Source organism: Rhincodon typus, chromosome 11 (assembly GCF_021869965.1).
Source record: "Rhincodon typus isolate 14 chromosome 11, sRhiTyp1.1, whole genome shotgun sequence".
NCBI classification, from domain to species: domain Eukaryota; kingdom Metazoa; phylum Chordata; class Chondrichthyes; order Orectolobiformes; family Rhincodontidae; genus Rhincodon; species Rhincodon typus.
Window position 1 is genome coordinate 36,501,158 of NC_063342.1, and position 25,947 is coordinate 36,527,104.

Consider the following 25,947-nt stretch of genomic DNA (forward strand, 5'->3'; position numbering starts at 1 on the left):
TTGGAAATATATCGCCATTCCTTCACTGTCGCTGGGTCAAAATCCTGGAATTCCCTCCCTAATAGCATTTTGGGTCAACCCACAGCAGGAGGACTGCTACAGTTCAAGAAGGCAGCTCACCACCACCTTCTCAAGGGCAACTAGGGATGGGCAAGAAATGCTGGCCACATCCCACAAATGAATAGAAAAAAAGAGAAAAGCAGTTGGACAAAGGAGCTGATAAAGATCTGGCTAGGACAGTGAATAGCTATTAATGGGGACTGTTAGTGGCTAATAATGCATGGTGTGTAATGTCAGACAATATGATAATAAGGCCTGGTGTGTGGGATGGTGGGCTAGATGGGAGAGTTCAGGCCCTAAAATTATTGAACTTGATATTGAGTCCGGAGAGCTGTAGGATCCCCTAGCAGAAAATGAGGTGCTATTCTTCCAGCTTGCATTGAGCTTCACTGGAACACTGCAGCAAGCCGGAGACAGAGATGTTAGCCAGGGAACAAGGTGGTGTGTTTAAGTGGCAGGCAACTGGAAGCTCAGGGTCTTTTTTGGGGGCAGAACTAAGATGTCCTGCGAAGCAGTCACCCAGTCTACACTTCGTTTCCCCAATGTAGAGGAAACCATATTGTGAGCAGCAAATGCAGTAGACTAGATTGTGGGAAATGCAGGTGAAGTGCTGCTTCACCTGAAAGGTATGTTTGGCTCCTTGGATACTGGGGCGGGAGGAGGTAAATGGGCAGGTGTTACACCTTCGACGGTTGCAGGGGAAGGTGCATAGGGCTGTGGGGGGCTGTTGGGGTGAAGGAAGAGTGGACCAAGGGTGTCCCGGAGAGAATGGTCCCTGCAGAAGGCGGACAAGGGAGGGATGGGAAATACGTGTCTGGTGGTGGAGGAAGTGGTGTCTGATGATCTTCTGGATGTGGATACTGGTGGGATGGTAGGTAAGGACAAAGGGAATCCTATCGCTGTTGTGGGAGGGAAAAGAAGGAGTGAGGGTGGAAGTGCAGGAGATGGGTCTTGAACAGATCCGTTCATTATTTTGTCGTTTACCTCAATTCTGCATGTCACTGCATGAAAGGAAAACGTGATATGTGGATGATGAAAAAGAATGTCTAATATCCATAAATAATCCCCACAGGATTAAAAAAATTTGGAAAGTTTTTAATCATAGGTGTGCAGACAAGGTACTTCTAGAAACACAATGACTTTTTTCAAGACATTATTTTATTAACAACAAAATGACAAAAGATTTCAAAGCACACCACATTTTAAAATTTACATTAAAATACATCACAAATGAAATTTTGCCATATCATGCACTATTAATACATAGAAAATACCTAAAACAGGGCATTTGTCCAAACAATGAGAAATTGGGAACATTCTTTAACACTTTAAGCAATATTTATGATTTAATTGAAGTGTCAATTTATGACAGGAGTTCCATATCAGTGACAATAAATATCACAGTGCCAACAGTATAGAATTGTTTGTTTTGATCATGAATTGGAGTAACGACTGCTACTTCACAATTTCAAATTTAATTCAGGTCAACTACATAGGTTATGCTGGAAGAAATGCCTATACACAGGAACAAATATATCAGACTGGTTGTGTGAGATGTTCATTCTTCAATTAATTTTAATACTGTGAAGCATTCATTTTTCAACAATTTTCCAAGTTAGCAGTAGGATTTCAAACTAGAAGGTCTCATCTTGTCGAAGATCTTTACCAGCAGGCAGTGCAAGGACCCCTTGAAATCATTTTGCAAATATGTCAGCATTATAGGTACAAAGTGCACTAATCTCATGAGGGGAAAATTATATACATCTACCAAATTAATAAAACGGTTTCATGTGCTTCTGACAAAGTTTGACACTTTGAATTGGTCATGTGGCAATCTGACAAAGTTTTAAGAAATTGTGAAGAAAATAGAATGAATCAGATTTAATGCACAATAACTTCTTCAAGGAAGCATGTTCAGTTCTGCCGCAAGCCTTAAGTTACAACACACTCCATTGGAGAAGCTACAGTATTAACATAGGACCACCTGAAATACAATGATTCAGTTTCAGTGTCAAATTATCATTCTTGTATTCAGTGGTAATGTTTGTTTTCTCTGTGTAAATCCACAATTAGCATCTACCTGTGTGGGAAACCTTACAATGGACGTTAGAGTTGTGTTGACTGGATGAGATTAATTATATTTCTAATGGCATTCAGCATCTAAGTTTTCTATCTGCTGAAACTATGGGGTAAATTTTCATCTAGTATTCACATAGGCAGTAAGCTAATGATGTAGATCACTGCCAAATGTTCAAGCCACTTGAATTTCATTCCATTGATAGGTTCCATAACAGGCTGGGAGGGGAAGGACATTTCACTCCACCAGAGTACTGTCCATGTGGTGAGGCTAAAAACTTAACCCACTTTTGTCTGATGATCAACCTGATCACGAAGGAAGTTTGCAGTAAATCACTTTCTGACCATTGGAACATGTTGCTGAATGTGCAATAATCAACTATATTCATTGCAAGCTCTACTCGATAGCATTTTAAACATTTAAACTCACATTCAAAATTGGAACAGCTCCAAGATGCTTGTGAGTTTTTCAAAGTGCAATAACTCGCTGACATTACACTAACAATGGTCCCATTCATTAGTAGTTATGTGCTGATACCATTTTATAAAATATTTCAAGAACAGTTGTGAGCAGAACAGCAAAAGACAGCTTCACATGGAACAATCAGACAAATATGATGGTCAAATCAATCCTGAAATGCACAATCCATTATACTTGAACTCTGTATTCTACCTTGCATCCACCATCTACCCAATTTTCCAAAATAACTGATACATATTTTGAAAAATTTTTCAAAAAATTTTCAAAAAACTTAAAAGTTTTCAATTTCACTTTGTATCAACACCCACCTTTACCCCCCAGATCTGATGACAAATGATATGGCTCATTCAGCTTGTCAGGCAACAGGTTATTATAAATTATACTAAAAGTCCATGACAGATTATATTCACATATATCATATTGATTTCAACCAGCAATATCTAACCCACAAAATACTGTCCTATTAAATGTTATAGGTGCCGTAATACATGGATAATACATGCAGACTTAATTAAATGTAATTTAAAATAATATTTACTACCATAACTAATAGAAATATATAGATTTAGATATCCACTTCTAGTTTGAATTTGACCAACTGGAAAATGGTGCACTCAATTATTATTTAGCATAGTTTTGACATAGAAGTCATTTCTTCTCTGAAATTCAAATTTGCAAAACAAAAAAAAATGAAGGAAGACGTATGCAGTGAGATTTGCTCCATTTCTTCAGGTGAAAAGTATCTGGCTAATTCCCCAGTCATCCCACAGATTGATAGATATTGTGAGAAATGGAAGATTGAGGTATCTGTTGAAAATATCTTTATAATAAAGTGGATTCAAACTTGGAATAGCTCTCTTTCAATCTGTCTAGCAAACATATTAGAATTTGCACTGAGAGGAATTTGAATACACGATGGAATCATGCTGATTTGAAAGATTTGATTGGAACTTTAGCAAATACCTAATGTCTCTTAACTGGTTTATTTGATATGCCTATTTTCCATCCACACAGCTTCCCAAACATATGTAATATTTCAAATAAACTGTTTTGTTATAAATATAAATGAGGAAAAAGATATTTCCACTGGCAGAAGGCTGGTATTAAGAGTACATAATTAAGACAATTGTCAAAAGAACCAGAGGGGAATTGGAGAGAATTCTTTTTAAGTAGCAAGCTGTTATTACATTCATTAACTGGAACACATTGCCTAAAAGGCTGCTGAAAGCAGATTCAAAAGTGAACTGGAATACCCTCAAAAAGGAAACATTTGCACTGTTAGGGGCAAGAGGATGGTAATGGCACAAATATGGATATCTCAGAGAGCTGACAAAAGCACAATGGCCACATTCTGTACTGTATGATTCTATGAAAGCAGTTGATCCAGGAAAGAAAGGTAAATAGTTGAATAATGGTGTGTACTGAATTACTTGGGCCCTTTGAGACGCAGCTGCGTACTTCAATTGCATCCAGCCACTCTGAACTGGAGGCCGAATTCTAGACAGAATGACTGAGGCTGGAAAATGTCAATGAGAACAGATACATCCTTTACACCATTCATAATCAAGCAGTTTACTGGAAATTACTATTCAGGATCAGAAATAAAGACTGCCAATTTGGATGGGATGACATACTGGGGGTGCCGTACATGGAATTGTACTCGAGCAAGGTTGTGTCAGCTTTAAAGATTTGAACAATCTATAGAAAGTATCTCAAAGCATTGGAGAAATACCATGAGTGGTACCTTTAGAAGTTTTTACAAATCTGGTGACCGCAAAGATGGTCCAGTGACTTTTGCCTAACGTTAAGCTGCAAATGAGTCAAAACCAGCTCTGAACCTGAACATGCCATTCATATTCCTGATTTCAGGCTCCTGAAGCAATGTTCCACTTGGAGATCAGTTGTAGCAGGAAACTCCCAGGAGACTGGCAGAAATGCTTTAGAGATCTCCTTAAAACATTCCAGAAAAGGTCTCACATACCCACTGACTCATGAAAAACCTTCTTGTGAATAATGAAAATGGGGAAGGCTCGTTCAGGAGAGCATCGTGACACTTTGTCAGGAAAATAAAGAGGTGAAGTCAAGGCATTGGAGGGACATAAACCTCTAAACAGTCCACCTACCCAATCTTAAAGAGTCACCTACCCCACCTTTGATAGAATCTACAGATCATGCAATAGACTGATTAGCCATTTCAGAACCCAAATGAATTGAAGTTGAAACAGGATTTTGCTTGACCCCTGGGGACAGTTTAAGAACAGAATTCTCCAGCAAGATTCAGGATCTTCAGGTGGTATGGAAGGAATATAGAAAATTAACTAAAGGGGAAAAAAACAAAAGGGGGAAAAATATTTGGCTTATCACTGTCAGTTTACTGATACTGATATATTGTAATTCAGTTTTGTACCTACCAGAATAAGCGATTTGTGATAAACCACTTACCAACTTAAACACATATTTAACTGAGGAGCATGGTCAGAATTTATCAACTGTTGCTTGAGATTTAAAAAAAATGTTTTGAGGTTTGGGATAGAAATAGTTAATCTTGGATTTCAATAACATTAATACCGTTTCTATCACATAGATGTTTCCTATCACATAGATACTTCCTCTTTACAAAACCCTGGTGTGGGGGAATAGGATGCTTTTCAAAAGGTAGGTGCAGACTCAATGGGCTGATTGGCCTCTTTCAGCCTTTTCTCAATAAAAAGTTTGTATGTGCATTTTCACTGAACAAAAAAATCTTTTGATTGCACAAGTAGATAATGAAAATGTTAAAAATCATGCCAATTTTTTTACAACTCTTGGAAACTTGCAATATCTGCAATTTGAAATTCATTATCAGTTTCCCTGTAGGTTATGGGAATGATATGAATAGTGCACATCATTCATGTCATTATACTTTCACTTAAATATTAATTAAAGAGTATGCTTGCATGACTTGTATTATCAGAATATTGCTGACTAGGATTTTCCGCAATACGCAACAAAGCTCTAGGCACCAACTTTATCATTTGTCATTTTTACATTTCTGCTCAATTATCCAAACCAAACTCAAAAGTAGAATATGCATTTGCTGAAGCCCCAGATAATGCCCAATTACAGTCTGCTTTTTGAAGTTGCGGTATGATCTTTTGTGAATGCTAGTGCAGAACCAGTTATGTCTTTCCTGGCTTGCTCAGTCAAGACTCAAGTTTAATAGACCCATATTGCTACTTTACTCATTCATGGCTTTGGTGGTGGTGCCAATTGACGTTGTCCAGAAATATTGCTGTTGCCATTTCACACAACTTGGCAACTTGCAGATTGTGTTGGGTAAATCAGAATCTGTATCCTTGATCTTTTTTTAGAGTCAGCATTATCCAAAGTTGGTGAAACTCCACCAGAAATTTTCCAGAATTAAAAGTGTTCGGGAATGCCCAATAGAATTTTTCAGTCAACAATTTCATAGTCAGTACCAAGCTATGAACCCAGAAAAACTGTTCAATTTCTCAGTATAGCCAAATGTTTCAGTGAGTTTGATGAAACAAACCTTTTCATCAGCTAAATTGGTGCCTTCTACAACCTGTCATATTTATGTTATCTTAAATAACAGCGTTCCCAAAACAATTCATCCATTACTGGACTAATAATTTGCAGTGTATTTAATTACCAGATGTAAATTCATCGCTTCTTTGCAGACCAGTCACAGTTTTCAGCTGGATCCGTCTGTTCGTTGAGTGAACTCCACAAAAATATAATTCAGCAATTCTACTACTGATGCATCTCGGGATGATCTTTAACCGAAATTGATAGTCAAACTCAAATATTTAACATATTTGATTACTCATTTATCATTAGGTTCCATGCCTTTATAGAGATTGTGATATTCTATTGCATTTTACCACTAGAAAATGCTTAAGCTGTATTTCTGGAACTTATTTTACATGGTAATTTCCCAATTCTTCCACTCATACTTGAGAATCTTTATTTGAATGAACTGCTTTGGTTTACTAACTCAATAACACATTTTTACTGCTTCCTTTGTGCTTTTTTTTTAACCTCTTTTGAATGTTTAGTACTTAATAAGTTCAGAGTTATGTAAATGAATGTCTCACTTTCCAACATAAAGCTGGGTAAGTGATACTTTCAAATCAGTATAACCCAAATTCGGAGAAGCACAAATTCAGAGGAAATATCTGCGAAAGCAAGTTTCATAGGCCAGGGAATTCAAACCTTTTAATGAATGTTGAACTTATTATAGTGATATTAATGTGCAATGCAGAGGTTATGTTACAATGTGAACTTCTGACACTAGGGAGGAAAGGACACAATTTAGGCTATTTATACATCATGTTACTTTAGATTTGACATTTTAATCCATCACTTCACTTGGCATTGGGACTGTGTAGAACAGTCCATGAGACTATAAGTGATCAACTAACTTTACCAGCAACTCCACAGCTCTTTTATATTCTCCACTCATGGCTATACATAACAATTGGACATCAAAGGCTTGTTCTCCCTTGCTACCCTGTCCAATGAACACATTGTGTGCCACTGGCCACATACTCAAAAGGAGTATCTTTTGCCTAAGTACTTGATCAGATGAGGAATCAAGTGATTGTGTTCAGGATGAAATGCTGTGACATGCAAACAAGATATAAATTTAGATTTTAGAGGAAAACTAAAGCAAATTTTTAAACAAAACTTATTATCATAATTCATCATTACTGCAAGAGGACAGCAAACTTAACAAAAGTGCTGAGTATTAGAAATACCAAGTATAACCTGAAACCATTGCAGGTCATCCAACAAATATCACTGAAGGCAGGTAAAGGTATTATCAGACTCTCACCCGAAAATTTGCAGCTTCTGTGAACTGTAACAATTGTGTATAAATTAGAAATACTAAGTTAGGGATGCATTGGCTTACAACAGCCCTACCTGTTTGAGTACTGTGCTCCTGGTACATGGTTTTTATACATTTTATTTTATTCATTTGTGGGATGTGGGCATCGCTGGCTGGCCGACATTTATTGACCATCCCTAGTTGCCCTTGAGAAGGTGGTGGTGAGCTGCCTTCTTGAATCACTACAGTTCACCCGCTGTGGGTTGACCCACAATGCTATTAGGGAGGGAATTTTAGAAATATGACATGCATGACATGTGATAACGGAGGGACATAAACCAGATGAAAGAAGAGTAATTTTATCTAGAAAGTACAGTTAATTCTATTCTGCTTAGTTTGTGCAGTGGGATTTATGTGAACAGCTCAGAGATCTCTTCTATCAGATCAAATGAATCAAATAATCACCTATCAATTCAAAACTGATTTGCATCAAAATTATATCAATTCAACATGAAAACTAAAAATTTAGTTATGCATAGAGGTCTAGCTAGGTTGGTTAATCCTCTCACATATTATCTTGTTTTGAACTCTATCCCCATGGTTTGATGCTGCCCTCATAAGACTACTCAGATCTCTGGCATTCACCTTTCCAAGCTCATTTCTCTTTCCTCACTCAAATATTCAATTTTTTTCTCCCCCTATTGTGGAATTTGTGGTTTTTAAGAGTTTGATTCAATTAAATCATCATTTTTGTTTTAGTGCAAAACATTTTTACCCTGAAAAATTCATCAATAATTCAAAACTACCCACAGCATAACCTCACTGTGTGATGTGAAATCTTACATGATTAAAATGGTAAATACACATTGATTTCGTTTCAACAGAATATTCTTGAATGTAGAATGTTTGAGATTTTTCTGAAGATATTCAAGCTGACACATGTGTTACATGATTAGACTAAATGGGCTTGCAACAAAACCCAGGATTCTGTCAGCACATTGAACCTGCTTGGGCACTGAATCTGTTCAGACTTGTCACCATTTCCTTTGACCAAATGACACTCTTTCAAAAAGAACACTATCAGAACGAAACAGACAATCATAACAATTCTTGTTCAAACACAGAATAAAAAGTTTTTCAAAAAGTGCAAAAACAACATATAAAAAAAAACTATCCAGCTGCATGACTACTTTCCATTCTACACAATTGCAGCTTGATCAGATTTCTGTATCAAAAATTCATCAATGAGAAACATTGGCTGTACTTGCTAATAGTCTACTTAAGCTTTATCTATATTTATTAAGAAGGGATGGAATTTCTTTGTCCATATCCTGTATTAAGTAATACTTGTGTTTGTGTAATCCTGTCATAATGCAGTCATAACATTGATGACGATCTTTGCAGGGTGTCGTTCCTTGCTTTTCTATTGCACAAGTTCTAGTCATTTGACACTTGTCAAAAAACTGACACAACGTCTTTGAGTCTTTAGTGCTACAGCTTCTTCCCAGCTTTTATGAAGTTTCCACTCCTCTTTTGTTCCATTGTTCAAATGTTCAGAACAGTGCAATGACTGAATAGAAAGTCTGGATGTTATGTCCATCCTTCCAGTTAGATGTTTCCGATTTGGTGTTGACTATTCTCAGACATTGTAACTAAGCGTTGGGGCAGTTAAGTGTAATGAAGCATTAAAAAATCCTAAATCTTACATCATTACAGCTCAATATTTCTCTCCACAGGTCTGCATTTGCTACAGTTCTGTATTTTTCAAAATTGACAATAGTCTTAACATTTAGGAGATCATCTGACATTTTAATGAGGTCAGACTTATTACACATGGCAGACTAGTGTGACAAGCAGAGCTCTCATGCAGTACAAACAGTTGGCAGAAGACTACACATCTATATTAGTGTAAAATTAAACATTCCAAATATATCAACTAATTGTGTTGGGAGTAATGGGGAGAAGACCAATTGAGGCGAATATCTTGGAATAAAAGTACCCACTCTCCCTCCTACCTCACTGCCATGACCCTCAGAATGTACATTCTTAATGTGGAAGATATTGCTTCCAAACGTGGATTTTTTTGGGAGGGTAATTATTGATCCTTAATTCATTATAACTTTAACCCCATCAGTTGAATATCATTTAGATTTTTTTATGAAAGCCATTTGCCTGCTCCTTTGTTAACCGAGGCTTCCTGGTCCTATTCTGAAATCTGGTGGCTCAAGGCTTGTTGGAGAATAAGTCACTGCGGGTTCTTTAATCCAGAGCAATGGGACACCATTTTTGCCATCAGACTTCTTCTGTGAGTTTAGGGTTTTATAGCGTGTTAATAAAATGGCAATAAGCAGGACTCCAAAAATTGGAAAAGGGTAGAAAAATATAAAGTAGAAAAGGGCATCATTTGAACAAATTGCTTCCTGAAGAGAAGAACCTGTAGGAAAGAAATAATGAAAATCAGAAACTTTCTTATTTTTTGACATTGCCACTCCCCCGCACTTTCATTTCCCTCTGCAATGACTGCCTCAACTTCTTCCTTCACTCCGTGTCATCGAAACATGAACTACTGACCTGAGTCCAGAGCATCCCATCCTTCAAGCTAAAGGAGGTATCTTTGTAACAACATCTTCTAATAGGACTGGACAGGGTAGATGTAGGGAGGATGTTCCTGATGGTGGGTGTGTCTAGAACCAGGGGTCACAGTGTGAGGATTCAGGGTAGATGATTTAGGATGGAGATGAGGAGACATTTCTTCACCCAAAGAGTGGTGAGCCTGTGGAATTCATTACCACAGGAAGTAGTTGATGCCAAAACATAGAATGTATTCAAGAGGCGATTAGATATAGCACTTGGGGTGAATGGGATCAAAGGTTATGGGGACAAAACAGGATTAGGCTATTGGGTTGGATAATCAGCCATGATCATGAGGAATGGCAGAGCAGGCTCAACGGGTCGAATGGCCTCCTCCTGCTCCTATCTTCTATGTTTTATATTTTGTTGAGAATATCTGGATGATTCTCGATACATATCTGGTGGTAATACTTCATATGCTCATTTGGAGAAAATTTAAGGACAAAAATTATGTTAACCTGAAATCAGTGATTAATTCCAGTTTGTATTTGAATGTATGAAACAAACACTAAATACCAAAATGATGTAACTGATGTTATGATTTGAAAGTTTTTTTTTCTTTTTAATTAGGAGTTCTTCGAGGATTAACAGACTGAATTCACAGGCAACTGGCATTTGAAAAAAAATGGCAGTTCTTTTTTGTGATATTTAGCCAAATTTCAAAATAGAATTGCCTGAAGTGTGTGGACAGATGCCTTGCTCTCATAATTTAAAAGTTAATCTTCAATACTTAAGATGTTATCTTTGTGCGTATAAACTTTCCGTTTCGGAAGGTTTAACACCAAAAAATACACAACATTTCTCTTGACAGATGCCAATACGATGCCCTGTTTATTTTCAGCATCTGTCTATTTGTTTCAGGTTTTCGGGTTTTGAGGTTTTCTTTACCTCCACTACAGATGAGGAGAAGCAGTGGTGTGGTGATATTGCTATTGGGCTAGTAATCCCAACATGACAGATTGTGGAATTCGAATTCAATTAATAAATAAAATCTGAAAACTTTAAACAAGGTGTCTAATGACGAACATCAAATCATGCAGTTTGTGGTTAAAAACCCACCTGGTTTAGGGAAGGAAATCTGCTAATCTTACATGGTCTGACTTATATGTAACTGTTGTGGATCTGCAATGTGGTTGACTCTTAAATGCCTTCTGAAGTAGCTTAGTTCAATCTAACTGCTACAAAGTCTCACAAAAGGACAGACCACAGACATCGAACAAATGCTAGAAACGGCACACGCAGTCCTGGTGACACTACAAAGTCCACCTTATTAACATCTGGCCACTAGTGTCAAATTTTGAATAGATATCTTATAGCCTAGTCAAGCAGCATGCTGACATAGTTATGCTCACAGAATCATCCCTTGCACACAATCTCCTAAATCCTGCCATTGCTATTCCTGGGCATGTCCAGACCTTTCCACAGAACAGATCCACAGCATAGTGGCACACAGTCAGGAAGAAGCTGTACTGGGAGACTTCAGCACTGACTCCTGACTTCATGAACTCTCATAGCATTAGGTGAAACCTGGGCAAAGAAACTTTCTACTGATAATCGCAGACCGACCACATCCACCCCTCCCCTCAGCTGATAGATCAGTTTTCCTCCATGTTGAACACCACTTGGAGGAAGCGCTGAAGAAATAAAAGGAACAGAATGTAATCTGGGTTTGGTCCTCAATGCCCCTCACCAACAGTGGCTGGGTAGCCCCATTACTGACTGAGCTGGCCATGTCCAAAAAGGTCGTAGCTGCTGGACAGGTCCTGCAGGAACTGATGAGGGAACTAGCAGGAAGGAACATTATACTTACCATGCTCTCACTATGCAAAGCAGCGAAGATGTGTCTGTCCATGATCGTTTCAGTAAGAGTGACCACTGCACAGTCCTGGTGGAGACACGGTGCTATCTTCACACCAATGATAACTATCATTGTGTTATGGGGCACTTCCACCATATTGAATAGGATAAGTTTCAGACAGGTCTGACAACTCATGAATGTGCATGCTTGAGGCATTAAGGATCATCATCAACAGCATAATTATACTTAACCATAATCTGTAACGTCATGGTTCCACTACTACCGCTAAGCCAAGGAATCAACTGTGAGCCAAAGCATAATGCAGATGGTCATGCCAGCAGCAGTAACATTAAAACCGATCAGATCTAAGCTCTGCAATCATGTCACATTCAGTCATGAATGGTAATTGACAATTAAATAACCCATTATGTGGAGGAGGTTCTATAGGTATTGTCATTCTCAATACATCAGCACAAAAGACAAGGCAGAAGCATTCCCAAGCATCTTCAGCCGAGTGGATGATTCATTTTGGATTCCTTGGAAGGTCCTTAGCATCACAGATGCTAATCTTCAATCAATTTGATTCACTCAACATGATGAAGAAATAGCTGAAGACATTAAGTACCATAAAGGATATGGCCCTGACAACATTTGGCAGCAGTACTGAAGAAATGTGCTCCAGAACTGGCCTTGCAAAGCTGTCCCAGTACAACTACATCACTAGTATTTAACTGACAATTTGGAAACTTACCCAGGTATTTGTCCCATACACCAAAAAAAGGACAAGTCTAACCCAACCAATTACCAGCCAATCAGTCTACTCTCGATCATCAGTAAAGTGATGGAAGGTGTCATCAACAGTGCTATCAAGCAGCACTTAACAAAAACCTGCTCACTGACTCTTATTTTCAGCTCTTTCAGACACATTCTGCTTTTGACCTCATTACAGCCTTGGTTCAAACATGGACCAAAGAGATGAACTCCAGATATGAAGTGAGAGTCACTGTCCATGGCCGTCAAGACCACATTTGAACGAGTGCAGCATCAAGGAGCTCTAGCAAAACTGGGACATTGAGAATCAGGAGGAAAACTGTCTACTGGTTGTATTTTTAGCTGGCAAAGGACAGTGGTTGTGATTGTTGGAAGTCAGTCATCTTACTCCCAGGACATCATTGCAGGAGTTCATCAGGGTAGTGTCCTGAGCCCAACCGTCTTCAGATGCATCATCAATAACCTTCCCTCATTATAAAGTCAGAAGTGGGGATGCTCGCTGATGATGGCACAGAGAAAGTCTAACCATTATCCATTGACATTCAATGGCATTACCATTACTGAATCCCCCACTATCAAAGTCCTGGGGGTTAATGTTGTCCTGAAACTTAACAGGACCAGCCATTTACATACTGTGGTTACAAACATATGTCTGAGACTGGAAATTCTGGTGAGTAACTTATCTCTTGACTCCCAAAGATCTTCCCGCCATCTACAGTGCACACATCAGGAGTGTTATGGAATATTCTTGACTTACCTGGGTGAATTCAGCTCCAACAACACTCAAGAAGCTCAACCTTATACTGGATAAAGCAGCCCACTGATTGGCATCCCTTCTAAAACCTTCAACATTTCCTTCCTCTACCACTGATATATAATGGCAGCAGTGTGTATCATCTGCAAGACAGCTTGCAACAAATTAACCAAGGCTCCTTCAACAACCTTTATTACGTAGAATCATGAAGGCAGCAGATAACTGGGAACAAAACCACCTGCAAGTTCCCCTTCAAGACACACACGACACTGACTTGGAGAATTATCACTATTCCTTCATTGTCACTAGGTCAAAATCCTGCAACTTGCTCCTTAAGAGCAATATGGGTATCTTTACATCTTTACATAGACTGCAGCAGAACAAGAAGACTGCTCAACACCAATTTCTCATAGGGAATTAGGGATGGGCACTAAATGCTGGGCTAACGAATGATTGAAAAGGAGCATGTGGAAACTTTACATCGGAATTTACAGATTGATCATGTGAACAAGCTGAACTTGAGCTACATTTTGTCAGTTTATGGATAAACTGAGGCACAGCTGATTAGTACAAATGGTATTTTGCACATAGGCTGTGGTTCACTTATCACACATAATGACAAATTACTTTGAAATCTTTTCTTCCAGGGTGTTTGAGGGAATATATACTGATTGACAGCAATGTGCGTTAGTGAAAATGACTGACAGGGCGTTGATGATTCCTGTAGTACTGATGACATACATCCCAAAAAAACATAAAATCAAAGCAAGGTACTGGGGATCTGAAAAAAGTGTCATGTGTCGGAAAAACTAAGCTGGTCTGATTTTGTGTTGGTAGACAGAGGAACAGGGTTAACATGTCAAGTTCAGTATGACTGTTCTTTGAAATGCCACAGAAACCGGCTTAGTTGAGCATCAGAAATCATAAACCTGAGTTATGTCTTTAAAACACACACCATTATTTTGGGGATAATGTTTAAGTCTGAGCCTCTGAGACATGACCTCAATAGTTGCATGAAAGATTCTATGGAAAGTAGTTACCAGGGCAGCTCTCAGCATATACAAGGGCTGCACAATCACTGTGTAATTATTGTTAATAAATACAATTTGAAGGAACAACTGGAAGTCTGGCCTGAGATTATTTGAAAAGCAGATGGATCCACACTAAAACATCTCTGAAGCACTTTGCAATGTTTTCTATCTCAAAGGCATGATATAAATGCAAACTTTAAATATAAATGTGTGCTGCTGTCACACTTTAGTCACACCCTATAATTCAACAGCACATTGCATTTATAATGCATTTAGAATAGAAAAATGACACTGAGCCAAAGAAAGGCTTTACAATGGGTGACAAAAACTTGAGGAAAAGAGGTGGGTTTTAAGGAGTGCCTTAAAGAATGGAAGGAGGAAAGGAAGGATCATGGAAGAAATTCCAGAGCACTGTGTAGCTGAAGGGAAGTTACCAATACTGGTGAGAAGTGAGGACCTATAAAGCAGGTAGACATTATGGAGATAGGAAGAAACTTGGCCAGAAAGAGATTTAAAATCAAAAATTGAATATGAAGCACACCAGAATGATATAGGTACGAGATAAAGGATGATTAGGAATTTGCGTAGGTCTAGGCCCGAAATGTCAGCCTTCCTGCCCCTCTGATGCTGCTTGGCCTGCTGTGTTCATCCAGCTCTACACCTTGTTATCTCTGTGTAGGATACAATATGTCTTGGAGAGCTTTGTATGAGTTGATGAGGATCGATGATGAAGAATTAGAAGTGGGCTAGGATCACATTGTTCAATATGAAGGTACATAGGCAAAATGTGGAGCAGATGAGTAGGGGTGGTTAAGGAAGTGAAATGAATTAATCTTTGTGATGGATGTTCCTTAATGTGTACTTTGATACTAATGTATGGATAATTTTCTAATTACAGAATTACTGAAATAAGCCATGTCCTTCTTGTTGGGATCAGGATGGAGTCAGGGAGCTGGTGGTCAGCAGACCTGGGGAGAGGCTGAAAAGCTTTCTCAAGAAGCCTAGTCCTGGATCAGTCCTGCTCCTGCTTGGCCACAATGAATGCAAAAGAACAATTTCCCTCAGAAAGCTGACAGGTCCAGCCTCTGGTCAAGCTGCTAGGCATCTCACAGGTCAAGTTGTCCCTCACATATTATTAAATATCAGCAGCTTGTGCCTTTGATATGTTAACTAAATCCCCCACCTCTCTTCTGGAGATGACTTTTCTACGAAGTAATTTATGGGCCTTTAAGATTTAGACATGTAAAAAAAGGGGTCAGGAATAATCTCAGAGATAGTAAGAATTGCCGATGCTGGAGTCAGAGATAACACAGTGTGGAGCTGGAGGAGCACAGCAGGCCAGGTAGCATCAGAGGAGCAAGAAAGTTGATGTTTCGGGTCAGGACCCTTCTGCAGAAATAATCTCTTTCTTCATAGTTTTTATTGAAAATCTCCAGTCATATTCTATCAAGGTTCCGCATCCTAGACTGGTTAGCAAGGTTAGATTACGTAGGAAATGGGAGAGCCAGCCAATTGGATACAAAATTGGCTTGCAGGTGGGAGACAGAGGGTAGTGGTGGAGGGTTGCTTTTTGGTCTGGTGTGCTGCGAGGGTCGGTGATGGGTCCGCTGCTTTTTGTCATTTATATAAATGATTTGGATTTGAACATAGGAGGTACGGTTAGTAAGTTTGCAGATCACGAAAATTGGTGGTGTAGTGGACAGCCAAAAACGTTATCTCAGAGCACAATCGGATCTTAATCAGATGGGCAAATGGCTAAGGTGTGACAGATGGAGATTAATTTAGATGAGTGTGAGGTGTTGCATAGTGGTAAGGCAAACCAGGGCAAGACTTATATAGTTAATGATAGGGGCCTGGGGACTGTTGCAGAACAAGGAGACCTAGGGGTGCAGGTGCATAGTTCCTTGAAAGTTGAGTTGTAGGTAGACAGGGTGGTGAAGAAAGCTTTTGGTACGCTTGCCTTTATTAATCAGTGCATTGAGTATGGGAGTTAATACGTCATATTGCAGCTATACAGGACATTGGTGAGGCCACTTATGGAATACTCCGTACAATTCTTGTCTCCCTGCTATAGGAAAGATAGCGTTAAAAATTGAAAGGGTTCAGAAAATATTTACAACGGTATTGCTGGGATTGGAGGGTTTGAGCTACAGGGAGGGGCTGGAATAAACTGGGGCATTTTCCCCTGGAGCACTGGGGGCTGAGGGGTGACATTATCATTGAATCATAGAATCCCTACAGTGTGAAAGCAGGCCATTCAGTCCATCAAGTCCATACCACCCTTCTGAAGAGCATTCCACCCAGACCCACACCCTGACCCTATTCCTATAATGCCATGGTTAATGCACCTACCCTGTACATCCTGGACATTATATGCAATTTAGCATGGCCACGCCACCTAACCTGCATATCTTTGGATTGTGGGAGGAAACTAGAGCACCTGGAAGAAACCTATACGGACATTGGGCGAATATGCAAACACCATACAGACAGTTGCCTGAGGCTGGATTCAAACCCAGGTCCCTATCACTGTGAGGCAGCAGTGCTAACCACTGAGCCACCGTTATACCCTTAGCATTCCTTACACCTACCAGCCTTGCTCTTCAAACTAACAGGAACACACTGTCTCTGAACTCTCATTATCTCATTTTTGGAAGCCTCCCACTTCCCAACTGTCCCTTTATCTGTGAATAGCCTCCCCCAATCAACTTTTGAAGATTCCTCTTATAAAGCCATGAGAGGCATGGATAGGATGAATAGCCAAGGTCTTTTTCCCAGGGTGGGGGCGTATAAAAGTAGACAGCTTAAGTTCAAGGTGAGAAGGGAAAGATTTAAAAGGGACCTAAGAGGTAATTTTTTCATGTAGAGAGTGTGGTGCGTGTATGGAATGAGTTGCCAGGGGAAGTGGTGGAGGCAGGTACAGTCACAACATTTAAAAGGCATTTGGATGGGCATTTGAATAGGGAGGGATTAGAGGGATATGAGCCAACTGCTGCCAAATGGGACTAGATCAATTTAGAATATCAGGTTAGTGCAGATCGAAGTTGGACCGAAGGGTCTGTCTCTGTGCTGTGTAACTCTATGACTTTATCAAAAAGTACTTTTCTGATACATAGCTGCCACATCAGTTCTTCTCCCATTCTATGTAAACCACGCAAAACAAGAAATGATTGTATGATTAATACATTAAAAAATAAATACTTATCTCAGGAAAATGACAATTATATCCAGTGCACTTTCACTCACTCTGCTGTCTCCCCAATACTTCATACTTGGCAGGCCAACTTCATGCATGTGCTCCTGACTCAATCCCTCCCTAGTTTCACCTATGACCAGTCTACATTCCGCTATTTGTGGTCTCCTGCCACTTACTGCTCTGGCCATTCCCTCTTGCAGTTTTTCACTATTTCCTGGAAGACTATTAATACAAAAACAGAAGAAAAATCTAGAAATTGAGGAAGAGAAACAATGAGACAAAAATAGATGAATAGAAACAAAAACAGAAGAACAGATATCAACAAAGAGAATAAGAGGTACAGTAACAGATCAACTTAGACAAATGAAGAAAGTTAGGAATACAGGAAGAAACTCATAGAAATGAGAGGAATAAAACACAACATTAATTTGCATTTTACAGTAGCTTTGCCCCAGTAAAATATCTTACTCTACTTCACATAAAGTGGACACTAAGCAGTTGTGGAGGAGGAAATTGGTGACTATAGACAAAACCAAAACTGTTTGCAGTGGCTGCGGCACTGGATGTGCGAAAAAGGAACGAAAAATTGACAAAGACAAACAAATGAGCTCAAGTCCTGACAGCAAAGTTGCTGGTTTAAGTGATCCAGGTAGTGAAGAGAGACAATTCAGATTCTGGTGGTTGTTGTAGCTTTCAAGCTTCAAGTGTTTGACATCTAAACCTTGCTGCAAATCGAGAAGTGTCAGGGGTCTGGAAGTGGTTAGGAAGATCTGTGTCTTAGAGATTAGCGGGGATCTGGAGGTTGAGCCATTCGGCCCAACAGGCCTACACCAACCAAGCCTCCAAAGAGAATCCCACCTAGACCCATCCGCCTAACCCTGCATTTCCCATGACTAACACACCTAGCCTGCACATCCTTGAACACTATGGGCAATTTAGTATGGCCAATCCAACTAACCTGCACATCTTTGGACTTCTTCATAAAGCATTCCCAAAGCATCATATACTTGGCATTAAGAATGAACTCAATTATTTAATATACTTATTAATATTTAATATAATATGATTCAGGAAATATCAGCATTTTGCCTGTGAACAAGTTACCTTTTTCTTGTACGGTGATCATGACCAGCCCAGACTCATCCTCTCCTAGTTTATACCAGACATTGTTGGCGTTTTGAATCCATTCCTCCACGTGGCATGAGTAGTTGCCTGTATCACTGCTGGCAGAGTCCTGCACAGTCAAGATGTACAGTCCATTGGAAGGTCTCTCTAACTGCAGTCTCTCCTTCATTCCTTCGACTCCATCCAGGGAAACATCAAATGCAAACACTGAATTGTGATCAACTTTTAAAATGGTCTCCTTCACAATTTGGTCAGCACCTTCTTTGACTTTCCACATGAACCAAGTTACAGCAAATTGAGAATTATCTTGTGTTTGATGGGTTACATTACAGGTGAGCTGAAACAGGTCCTTCTCTGGTATGCTAATATTCAATTCAGTTTTATCCACTTGCATTTTAAATTCTGTTTGCAAAATTGAAAACAAGAAGTTAACAGATCTTAATATTTAACTTGTGAAAATCTGAGAAAGTCAATGTACCCATTTTTCTATTTGTTGAACAAACTCACTAATCTGATCCTCCCAACAGGGCAACACATTTGAACACAATGGGCAGGTCAGAGCATCTGCTGTGTTGCAGTCCTACCTCCAATCCTTACTTCCTTTATTCGTTGCTTCCAACTGGGAGTGCAGGATCAGTAAATTTGTCTTAAGTTCACATTATTCCTCTCCTTCAAAGAGTGAAACAAAGGACATTCAGTCATCTCTGCCCAGATCAACCACCAGCAGGAAAGATTGAAAGGTGCAGAAAGGACCCTTCTTAATAAATTGTCAAGTACAAGAATTACAGAAGGATCCGCAGCAACAAAGTTGATGGAACTTTGAATTATATAGTAGACATGACTACTATAGAAGGGCACTATACGATCATTTGGGATGGTTCTCTCGTTCAGTTTGCCGACTTCTTGCCGCCCAGAACTACAGATTAAAATACCAGCAATCTTTTTGGGTTACGAACGGTTATATGAGCAAGCCCTTTTAGCAAAGCCAAGAGCAAAGAGTTAAAAAACAAGAGATGATATTTTGATTTCGTGAGAGCAAACTGAGACATGGAGGTAAAGTCAATAGCACATTTGCAGTGTGTCAAATAGTACGCTGGCCTCTGAAGGATCTGTACTTGTCATATACAAGAAACTGCCGATGCTGGAGTCAGAGGAGGCCCAGGATGGACATGTCGTCCAGGGAGTGGGAGGGGGAGTTGAAGTGGTTCGTGACTGGAAGGTGTTGTCGTTTGTTGCAAACCAAGCGCAGGTGCTCCACAAAGCAGTCTCCGAGCCTACGCTTGGTCTCACTGATGTAGAGGAGGCCACATCTGGAGCAATGAATGAAGTAGACCACATTAGCAGATGTGCAGGTGAATATCCGTCTGATGTGGAAGGTTTTTTTGGGGCCTGGGATGGAGGTGAGTGGGGAGGTATAGGAACAGGTGTACCACTTCCTGCGATTGCAGGGAAATGTGCCAGGGATCATGGGGCTAGTGGGGAGTGTGGAGCGGACGAGGAAGTCGCGGAGAGAGTGGTTCCTCTGGAAGGCAGATGGGGTGGGGAGGGAAATATATCCTTGGTTGTGGGGTCATTTTGTAGGTGGTGAAAGTGGCGGAGAATGAGGTGTTGAATCTGGAGGTTAGTGGGGTGATACATGAGGACAAGGGGAATTCTGTCTTTGTTTTTGTTGCGGGGAGGGTGTGTGATGGCTGAGGTGTGGGGAATACAAGCGATGTGGTCGACAGCGTTTTCGACCAATAAAGTGGAGAAGTTGCGGTCCTGGAAATACGAGGACATCTGGGATATTCGGGAGAGGAATGCCTCATCTTGGGAGCAGATGTGGAGGAATTGGGAGTAGGGGATCGCATGCTTGCAGGAAGGTGGGTGAGAGGAGACGTAGTCTAGGTAGCTGTGAGAGTCGATGGGCTTGAAATAGATATCAGTTTCAAGGTGGTTACTGCAGATGGAGACAGAGAGGTCCAGGAAGGAGAGAGAGGTATCAGAGATGGTCCAGGTGAATTTGAGGTTGGGGTGAAAGGTGTTAGTAAAGTTGATGAACTGTTTGAGCTCCTCCACCAATACAGTCATCGATATAGCGGAAGAGGTGGGGTGTAGCGCCAGTGTAGCTGCGGAAGAGGGACTGTTCCACGCATCCTACGAAGAGGCAGGCATAGTTTGGGCCCATGCGGGTTCCCGTGGCCACCCCCTTAATCTGTAGGAAGTGGGAGGAGTTAAAGGAGAAGTTGTTCAGGGTAAGGGCGCGTTCGGTTAAGCGGATGAGGGTGTCGTTGGAGGGGGACTGGTTGGGCCTGTGGGAGAGGAAGAAGCACAGGGTTTTTAGGCCATTTGCGTGGGGAATGCAAGTGTATAGGGACTGGACGTCCACAGTGAGGATGAGGTGTTGGGGGCCAGGGAATTGGAAGTCTTGGAGGAGGTGGAGGCCGTGGGTGGTGTCCCGGACATAAGTAGGAAGTTCTTGGACTGGGGGTGGGGGGGAGAAAATAGAGTCGAGATAAGCAGAAATAAGTTCAGTGGGGCAGGAGCAGGCGGAGACAATGGGTCGACCAGGGCAGTCAGGTTTGTGGATTTTGGGAAGGAGATAGAAATGGGTGGTGCGGCACTGGGGAACGATGAGGTTGGAGGCTGTGGGCGGGAGATCACCTGAGGTGATGAGGTTATGGATGGTCTGGGAGATGATGTTTTGGTGGTTGGGGTGGGGTCATGATCGAGGGGGCAGTAGGAGGAGGTGTCAGAGAGTTGGCGCCTGGCCTCGGCGATGTAAAGGTCAGTGCGCCATACCACAACTGCGCCTCCCTTATCTGCGATTTGATGGTGAGTTTAGGGTTGGAGCAGAGGGAGTGGAGGGCTGCACATTCTGTGGGGGAGAGATTGGAGTGAGTGAGAGGGGTGTCATATATTTTGCATGCCGTGAGAGTCAACAGTGGAAAACAATATTCAATGAGTCCAAAATAGTTAGAAAATCTCATGACAACTGGTTTACAATCATTTAAAGGCAACATGCACCAGTTGGGATGTGCAGCTGTGTAAAGGCAGTGATTTTCTTTGCTTAACTCCATGCGACAAGGGAGGGGAGCAGGAGATGGAGTTCCTGCATGGAAGCTTGGGAATGGCAACAGTGAATCAATAGTAAATGGATTGTCGAATGGAATCACCATAGTAGAGGAGTGAGTTCACAAGTATAGGGAAGTGAAATAGGAAGGGCATTGTATCCTGGAAATGATGGGATAGTGAAATCAAGAAAATATGGGGGCAAAGGGCATTGTCAGTACAATCCAAATGAGAGTCCATTTCAGGTCGTTGGTTGGCAGAATCCCCACAGGGCTTTGGTACAACATTTCAACTAATCCCTGCAGAGATCATTCTTGGACAATATCCTTTGTAATGCATGGAAGAGGGGACCAGTTGAGCTTGCAAATTCAGCTGTGTCCCACAGAGTGGTGAGTACAACACTGGACACTAACATAAATACTCAAAGAATGGACACAAAAATACAGCATTGTTTCTTCCACAATAAAGGAAATGTCCCTATAACATCCGTGTAATCATCAACACATCCCAACCATGAGGTAGGCCAGCACATTTAACTTTGACTAAGATAATCTCAACAAGTAACAATGATGCACACATGAATAAAGTGAAATCATTGTAATGTGAAATACTTACAACTTAAATTTAATTTTGAGGAACACCTGCACCACCTTTGGGCTCTCAAGTCTTATGTTAATATCAGTGGAGTTGGGCAGAATGCTGTGGTCAAAATACAGAGTCTCCTTGTTTGACCAGAAGCTCCTCTGACCAGACCCTCTGTAGGTGCAGCATTGTCAACTGATGGCAGGTTTTACCAATGAGAAACTTCTGCTGCCACTAAATCAAATGTGTTTTGCATGCAGACTCTGGCACTTCTAGATTTAAATTTAATCACATGGGAAGAAGCAGATATAGGAAATGAAAGTGGCAAGCTGCTGAGAAAATCCCTGTCATGGAGTTAGCTCCATAATGTCTGTCCACCTCCAAGCAGTTTTCCCATTGAACAGTCCCCAATGGCTGAGGTTTCCCAGCCTCATTTTCCAGATACAGATACCATGAGTGGTGCTTCCCCCACCCCACAATTCACCGCAGTAATGAGGCAGTCAAGCCCACATCCACAATGTGCAGATTCAGGAGTGAAAATCATTGCCTGCTGTCTTGAGACATGCATTGTAGATTGCAGTCAATTTCCATTTAACACTAACAGTAAGATTACACTACATTAAAACTGCATCATCAAAACCACAGCTGGAGGCTTACATTTGGTCCCAGTATAACGTGGGCTGTCAAATGAAGTTCATTCTGGAAAGGTTCCAATCCACAATGGCCTATTTCATGTCTTTCCTCCATATGTATTAAAAAATAGATTCTGTACAACTGATCTCAAAATTTCAGTTTTGCTGAATTATTCCTTGTGATGCAGTAATATATTAATTTCTGGAGTTTCCCGGAGCTCAATCCCATCAGCTAACTCAAATAAACTGTTATTTTGGCAGGATAATTTCTGCCTCCTTTGCATCTGATCACATCTTACACCTTTTCTGACTATTGTCACTGAAGTTGACATCAGTTTAATCATGAATAAATGAGGCAGAGATGAATGTCCAGCTAATATTTCAATTGAAATAACTCTTTTAAAGTAAGTCACACTGTGATTAAGTCAATATTAACACCAGCAGTGCTAATGAGATTTAAAGAGATTGCCTTAGGCAAACTATGGCTATATGATTAGATTTGCTTTTCGTTTATTTCCATTTAATAACATCTGTGCCTTGATTCACAAGTAACCAATATATAATTATTATCCAAGAAATTTGTGCATAACTGCCTGACTATACCTCTGGCCACAAAAGTATGAGAAAGAAGAACAGGAGTAGGCCACATGATATCTCGAGACTGCTCCATCATTCAATAATGTCATGATTGAGCTGATCCTGGCCCAAATTCCACTTCACTGCCTAAGTCCCATTGGTCTTGGTTCCCTTGTAGACCAATAAACCAGCCTTCATGACTCTCTGAGATGGAAAATTCCAGTGTAACAATACCCTGAGAAGAAATTTCTCCTCATCTTCATCTTAAATGGGGGACTCAAATGGGAGACTTAAATGAGAGGGTTGGATTATGAGGAGAGACTGAGTAGACTGGGCTTATACTCATTGGAATTCAGAAGAATGAGGGGAGATCTTATAGAAACATAGAAGATTATGAAGGGAATAGATAAAGTGGAGGCAGGGAGGTTGTTTCCGCTAGCCTCAAAATAAAGGGAAGCAGATGTAGGACTGAGGTCAGGAGGAACTTCTTCACCCAAAGGGTTGTGAATCTGTGGAATTCCCTGCCTAGTGAAGTGGTTGAAGCTACCTCGCTGAATGTTTTTAAGGCAAGGCTAGATAAATTTTTGAACAGTAAAGGAATTAAGGGTTATGGTGAGTGGACGGGTAAGTGGAGCTGAGTCTCAAAGATCAGCCATGATCTTATTAAATGCAGCACAGGCTCGAGGGGCCAGATGGCCTACTCCTGCTCCTAGTTCTTATGTTCTCTCAGTTTGAAGCTATGTCCCTAGTCCTGGAAACCCCGACAGCAGGAAACATTCTCTCAGCATCTACTCTGTCAAACACTCTCATGTGCTCATGTTTCTAAATTGTTTCTCATTCCTGGCCCTTTCAAGACAGCCCTCCAACCGTCAAATATTCTTTCCTCTTCCATCCCATTGCATATACACATGTACGCAGATGTATAATGTGTATACCATAACTGTTAAGCTGCCAACGTGTGATATACTACTGGACAGAACAATGCTACAAACAGGATTAACTTTACTCAGGTACTGGCTAAGAAGAGTTTACAGAACACATTAAACTGTACAAAGTACGTTGCATGTGAATTTTACAAGAAACTTCTTCAACATGGGATGCAAAAAGAGAATATATGGAAATCAGAATAGGGTGAATATTATCATGAGTGCACAGCCTGGATGAAGTGGATAGTATTGAGTTCACTGAAGAATCTGATGTCTTTATTACTGACATAACTGAATTTATCAATGCTGCCTCATCCAATTAACAGGACTGACCTATACCATGACAGTGACAGTACACTTCTTTGAAATACAGAGCACACGTTACCAGCTCTCAAGTTTTCAGGAAACCAGAGCATGCATTTAAATCTTGCTCATCCCACATTACCTGCATTAAACGTGTGCAATTTTGAGGGTTGGGGGCAACACATATGGCAAGCAAAATACTTGAACAACATGCACTGCGGTATTATGATGGACAATGTATTTTGATTCTAGCATCTGTATTGGAGGCAAGATAACATAACTTGGTTGGGAATCGCTATTGGTTGGGATGCAATGCATTCGGTGCCAAAAGAGGCGAAACTTTCTCTGCTATATTTACGATGCTAACATCATTGTAATTTAAAATGGAGGCTAACTCAGTCCATATCAATCTGTTGAAAGGTATTACATTTCAGAAACCAGATTTAAGCTAATGTTCTGCATAATTTAATTTTTCATACATCATACAATCATGTCTTAAAATTTTCAGTAAGGTGGACTCATATAATATGGTCTAATGCTAATCAAAAGGATAGTTTTTGAAACAATCCTTCATTAAAGCATTCTTTCCTAAACTGAAAATAATAGCTATACGGTACCTGGTTGTTGTACAGTCACAAAAGTCAGTCCAGACTGATCCTCTCCCAGTTTATACCAAACATCATTGGGGTCAAGTAGCCACTCTTCCACATAACAATAATAACTGCCACTATCATATGTCGTTGCTTTCTTCAGTATCACATTATATAGATCATTAGTAGCTTTTTCAAATTGTAGTCTATCCCTCAGACTTGCACTGTCATTGATGGAGCTGCCATATTCAAAAACAGAATTCCGATTCAGGTGGAGAATGGGGTATTGTTCTTGCCCCTCTATTTTCTGGGAATACCACGTCACAGATATTTGGGAGTCTAGGTTAGTACGGTTGCTGATCTTGCATTCCAGTTGAATTTGGCTGTCCTCAGGCACAGCGATACTTTTCTCAACTTTGTCAGTTTGCAAGTTGCTTTCTGTAGGTACAAGAGAGTTTTTACTTTATTAAAAGGAAACCTGAGAGCCTTTAAATATTATAGAAGCTTGGTTCCATTAGTCCCCAAACACACTA

At 40.3% G+C, this 25,947-nt stretch overlaps 1 protein-coding gene across 1 annotated transcript in view; it reads right to left on the minus strand.

Annotated features, from left to right (window-relative positions):
* Positions 1-1,305: 1,305 nt before the first annotated feature.
* Positions 1,306-25,947, minus strand: part of LOC109929720 (immunoglobulin superfamily member 3-like) — a 189,911-nt gene continuing 165,269 nt past the window's right edge. The window contains exons 8-10 of the mRNA XM_048602957.1: positions 25,442-25,852; positions 18,734-19,156; positions 1,306-9,882 (exon numbers count right to left, since the gene is read on the minus strand). Of these exons, the coding sequence (XP_048458914.1) occupies positions 9,632-9,882; positions 18,734-19,156; positions 25,442-25,852 (1,085 nt within the window). The 3' untranslated portion in view covers positions 1,306-9,631. The remainder of the gene's footprint in view (positions 9,883-18,733; positions 19,157-25,441; positions 25,853-25,947) is intronic.